Source organism: Manihot esculenta, chromosome 5 (assembly GCF_001659605.2).
Source record: "Manihot esculenta cultivar AM560-2 chromosome 5, M.esculenta_v8, whole genome shotgun sequence".
Lineage (NCBI taxonomy): Eukaryota > Viridiplantae > Streptophyta > Magnoliopsida > Malpighiales > Euphorbiaceae > Manihot > Manihot esculenta.
In genome coordinates, this window is record NC_035165.2 from 21,029,665 (window position 1) to 21,035,503 (window position 5,839).

The 5,839-nt window shown below is 32.8% G+C and overlaps 1 protein-coding gene across 1 annotated transcript; it reads left to right on the plus strand.

The window, feature by feature from the left end:
- The first annotated feature begins 401 nt into the window (after window positions 1-401).
- LOC110614535 (chromatin structure-remodeling complex protein BSH) lies at window positions 402-5,326 on the plus strand. Its single transcript, XM_021756090.2, has 11 exons — window positions 402-696; window positions 2,800-2,926; window positions 3,006-3,094; window positions 3,215-3,309; window positions 3,442-3,513; window positions 3,598-3,645; window positions 3,753-3,836; window positions 3,952-3,990; window positions 4,081-4,163; window positions 4,258-4,320; window positions 5,038-5,326. Exons 2-11 carry the CDS (start codon window positions 2,877-2,879, stop codon window positions 5,135-5,137), a joined length of 723 nt encoding a protein of 240 aa, XP_021611782.1. The 5' UTR covers window positions 402-696; window positions 2,800-2,876; the 3' UTR covers window positions 5,138-5,326.
- Window positions 5,327-5,839: the final 513 nt, after the last annotated feature.

A 5,839-nucleotide genomic window follows, 5' to 3' on the forward strand; every position in this document is an offset into this window, starting at 1 on the left:
ATGGATGATTTTGGTTATTTGTTGATTCATATGTTCTCACTCCAGCCCATGCTTCACTTGATCCACGAAAAGAAGAACAAAAGAAAAGAAAGGAGAAGTGAACGAAACACGAGAATAATAGAAGACATGTAATCATAAATAGTAAGAAAAGGAGGATAAAAAAAGGGAGTAATAAGCGAAAAAATTTAAGGGTATTATTATAGAGATAATTTTTCCAAATCTCTTTTAACTATTAAAAAAAATCACTTTGATTAACAAGAAAGTTAATAGAAATTAACAGGATTTAACTATAGTATTTAAAGATAATCGGATATTTTAATTGGTCAAAGAATTATAGAATTAATTAATAAATTTTTTAATAATTCAGGGATTAAATAGTAATTTATCTTAAAACTAAACAACCAAATCCCATTTGATTCCCTCCCCTTCCCCCTCACCCCCCACTTCGGCTTCTCCATCTTTCCCTCTGGTACAGCCGCGCGCCTCCCGCCGATCTTCCCTCTCCTTTCCACGCTGTTAACGTCGTTTCTGGGTCCGGTGCTCCTGGCTGCTTCTTCGCTCTTCCCCGCCGCTTCTTCTTCTTCTCGTTGCTGCTTCCGCTGATACAGTCCTTCTGCCGTCCGGTGCTGCTCCTCTCCGCTGGTTCTCTTCCTCAACAGGCCGCCGCTGCGCCTCGCCGCGTCCTCCTCACTGCAGGTTTTTATGGGTTTTGACATTGTGGTTTCAGATGTGTGATTTCTAAGATTTGTGATTTATGTGAATGTGTTTGGGTCTTTATTTACGAGATTTATTGAAAATTTGTTGAAATAAACACTATTATGAATGGATTGAGAGTTGTTGCAGTGAGATTTTGAAATGGGTTTCTGAATTTATTGAAATGTTAATGTGAGATTTCTGAAATTCTTGGAAATTCCAATGTTTATGTAAATATTCCGACGATTGTAATTGTGAGATTTATTGAAAATTTGTTGAAATCCACACCATTATGAATGAATCAGAGTTGTTTTTGTGAGATTGAAATTCTGATCAGAGATTGTGTGAAATTCTTTTTTTTTTTTTGGGTGATTATGAGTTAATCGGGTGCAGGTTGTTTCGGGTAGTAAATGGGCAACAGTAAACGGGTTTATGACGGATACGGGTTTGGGTGATTTGTGATTTTTTTTTTGTTGAAATTCTGACATGCTTTGCTTTTGCATTTGCCGCTTGATATATTAAGCAGATAACGATTCGTTTTGGTTCTTTTTGCTTGAATTTGTTGTTATGTAAGTTTCTAGTTTCAGCTGATGCATGGTGGATTTGACTGTTTGTGCTATTTAATTTAGATGACTCATGTTGGATCTGATTGTTAGTGCGTTGTTCTGTTCCACTTTCCCTTAATTTTATTCATACCTAAGTGGATGTAGTAAAATATTTCAAGTGTCGTTGCAGAGAGATGAGTTTCGTAAGCAACCAACAAATCAACTTGAATAATTATGCAGTGTTGGGTATGATTAACTCATCTGGAATGCACAACTAGTGATTGATATAAGTATATTGTCTAGCAAAATCCACTTTGTTATTGATATGTAATGGAACAACTATAATGGTACTCACATTTGTTTCTCAATAATGGAAATCAGGCTTCAACATTTTCCTACATTGATCTGATGCTGGCTGATCAATTTAACTGGTTGACCAAAACCTTGGATTTCCATTGCAAACAGATGCTTAAATTTTAGTTGATTTTTCAAGTGCTTTCATATTCCACATCTTTAATATTGTTATTAAATTAATTAAAATCACATTTTCATGGTGGCTTGAAAAGCAACTCTTTAATTTAATTGAATAATTGTTGAAAAAATATAACATATCCTGGTACATTGAGTTTACTTGAAAAAGAAAGATGAACAAGTCCTAAACAAAATAGTTGATAATAGATGGAATTGATTTTTTCGTAGTATCAACTATTTAACGGGTTTTGCTTCATATTCCTATGGAAATGATGCAGGTTTTGTTGGTTATATTAATTATGAGGACAGAGTACTTAAACTGAGAGTTGAGAAATCCTTGATGTTATTTTCTATATTTACTAATTTGTCACAGTTGGAAATTTAGGCTCTTGAAGGTATTTCTTTAAGAGTTATATCATTCATATTTCAGCCTACTGGGGCAGTTTCTACTTGTATTTCTGGATTTTGTAGGTTTAAGTTTCTGTGGAAGGTCCTACTTACTCTTCTTTTACCTGTGCTTTGTTGTGAGTTATTTGTTATACTTTTTTAGGTAATAGTAATAAAAATTATTGTTTTTTTTAGTATTGTACTTAGCATTACATTTATCTAACATGTATTGTGCTATATTTCTTTTTAAAGCTTTCAGAGTTACTAAACAGTTAAAGTAGCAGTCTGCGGAATTTAGAAATATTGAGTTTATAAATTAGTAGATTTTATTGCTTCTATTATTTGGTCAAGAGAAGGTAATTTAAGGCAATGTAATATTTATAATATATTAATTTCTATTATTTTTAAAATTTAATTGTCATATTATTATATATTTTAAATATGAAAATATGTGGCACATTAATTTTTTCAATATTTGTTTAATGTATTTTAGTGCAATAATATTTAAATTCATTAAAAATACAGCACGATGTTGAAAATATATATAAAACAGTTGTCAGTTAACTTTGAATAAAATTCAATCGACTCATCAATCCATCAAAATGTTTACCATTGGGTTGGGTTGGTTCACATTATGAAGTCACTGAATTTAATTTATATTGGAAAGAGTCGGTTTAGATATAAATTTTATCTCTCTTGTCAGTTGCCAGGAAAGAAACATAGAAGGAGCTAATTTTCCTCCCATCTGGTTTGTTCACCGACACAAGATCCCGAATTAAAATGAAATTCCTGCCACCTACGTCTTCGAAAGCACCTGTCAAGTTCAGGATGTGAGTTTATTTGTTTTCTGTTTTCTGCCTTACATGAACATCTGATTTCAACTGATCTTTTTTAATGTTAAAAACAAAGGCCAACAGCGGAGAATTTAGTACCAATTCGATTGGACATAGAACTTGATGGCCACCGCTTCAAAGATGCTTTCACTTGGAACCCTTCTGGTATTTCCCCATCCCAACTCGTCTGTATGTATTTTTTTTAGTTTATTTATATATAATTTGTTTTTATCTGAGAAGACATTGATTAAATTAATGGAGTGATAATAATAAATTTCAAAATAGATCCTGATTCTGAGGTGGTGGTATTCGCCAAAAGGACTGCAAAAGACTTGAAGCTACCTCCTGCTTTTGTTATGCAGATTGCTCAGTCCATTCAGGTTTCTTCTTATTCTTTTCTTCCAATTTTCCTGCAATGAATATTATTAGTATTATTATCCAGTCTTCCTTTCACTAATTTGTATTCCAATCGCCAACCTATTCTAATTTTATGTTCACCTCCATTTACATAGACACAATTGACCGAGTTTAGATCCTATGAAGGCCAGGATATGTACACTGGCGAGAAAATTGTTCCAATCAAGGTTCTTCATCATATGTGATTCTGATGTACTATTGTTTTCAATCTTTTTGAAAATTCTCTCACATTGGCATTTGCTTCTTCTTAGCTTGATCTTCGGGTGAATCACACTCTTATCAAGGATCAGTTTTTGTGGGTAAAATTCGAGAGCAAATATTTCAATACTGCACAATGTGTATGTTCATACCTCATCTATTCATGAATTTTTCTGGCTTGAATGCGTTTGCACATACTGAGTTGCAGGACTTGAACAACTTTGATAGTGATCCTGAAGAGTTTGCTAGAACCTTTTGTAAAGATTTGGGAATTGAAGATCCTGAAGCTGGAGTAAGCAACATTTAGCCCCCTCGCCCCTGAAAACCTTTTTATTCCTAATATTTTTCATTTCTGAGCTTTTAAATTGCTTAACATCAACTTTGCTTCTTTGCTTTGTCCTTTGCAGCCTGCAATTGCTTTAGCAATTAGGGAACAGCTGTATGAGGTTGGCTTTGAGCTATTCTTTTGTTTTACTGTACCTTATCCTAGTTGGTCCGTGGCACTTACTATATTCTAATTATATTTGGTTTGTTAGATTGCAATTCAAAGTGTAGCTACAGCAAGGGAAAGCAGATTAAGTAAAAAAGGTCGCCGTGGCTTTGAATATATTCCCGCTCAGTATGTTTCTGATAGCGTTCTTTTCTTGTGGTCTAAGGTGCTGATGTCTGACTGCTTAATAAGATAAACTGAATTGCCTCTTTCTCCATCTCAGTAAAGCAGGGGGTACTGCATTGGATTTGATGAAGTTGTTCAGTAATAAATACAGTGTGGTTAGGTATGTTTCAGTTTGAATTAATATTCTGTGAAGTTAGAGAAATTATGAGTTTCCTGAGATCTGAAGAATTTTATTGCTTTATTAGCATTGGAATTTAACATCAATCTCAAAAGCAAGAGAAGAAAGTTTTAATTTTCTCAAGTTGAACAAGCAAGAAAATTGTTGCATAATTTTGTGACAGAAAAAGTAACACTCGCCTGATTACACCTGTCCTATAATCTGCATATTATGCTGCTTTTTACCACTTTATTCCGTTGAAATTTAGGCCACCTCCCATAGTTCTACAGAACAACTCCAAATTACACTGTCATTTAGAACGATAAAGTGAGGCAAAGTAAAAGAGGAATCACGTTTCCTAGTGGCATTCTGCTTTCTTGTCACTCGATGTTCAAGTGCGTTGCAGTTATTCTTTTTTTCTCCTTTATTCCTCAAATTGATCTCGATGTACAAAAAAATAAATTAATAAAAAGAGAATGTAGCATCACTGCAGCAATAAAAATCATGCGGTCTTACTCTTCTATAGCTTTACAGTGTAGTTAGGTTATTTCTGCTTGATAACACTAACCGTTCAAAATTAGATAGCTTAATAAAAAATTTTCTAGATTTATGGTTTGATTTCCATTGCATCTTGCATTCAACTGTGTGCTTTGAACATCACATATTCTTGATTTTTTCTAAACGAAATACTTTATTGGTGTTTTTGTTCCTTTGCAATAGGAAAAGGAAGGAATGGGATGTATACGAGCCGATTGTTGATCTCCTATCAACTGAGGAAGTGGATGCCCTTGAAGCAAGGGAGGAAAGGAATGCGCGGTGATTTATGCTTATCAATAGCCGAGCATATGGATGCCTATGCCGTTCTTTTTAGTAAGTTGCTTCCAACCTACTATTTAAAACCAGTAAAGCCTAGGTGTAGATAGCCAAATGCGGCGGCCTTTTTCATTCTAGCTTCTGAGAAACAAAAATAATTTTTCAATGCAATTGGAGGAACTATAAGGCTTCTTTATATTTTGAGTTAAGCTGTATATAATGATCGGCTGTTTTTGTAAGGTCCATTTGGCACTGGTAGCACCTAGGAAAACGTTGAACTAGGATGGCTTTTTTTTTTTTTTTTTTTTTTCCCCATAATCTAAAACGATAAGATTCAATTGACATTATTATTCTTTAATATTATTAATAATAATAACATTGAAACATCTATAGACTTTTTAAATAAATGAAATGTATAAATTTGATTTATAAGTTACCAATAATTAAATTCTCTTGAATTTGATGTATTTTACAATATATATAAAATATTATAATATAATGTATGTATGCATTATTTTTATCTATAAAAACTATTACTATAAGAAAAATGTGTTAGGTTATTTTAGATAGATTAATCAATTTACTTTTTTAAATCAACATTGTAATCATAGTTGGGCTTTAATAATTGTAGAATTATAAACGTAAAGAGAACTTTTCAGTTGCAAATTCTTTTTATTTATATATTATTCTTTCATTACAAAATAAACAA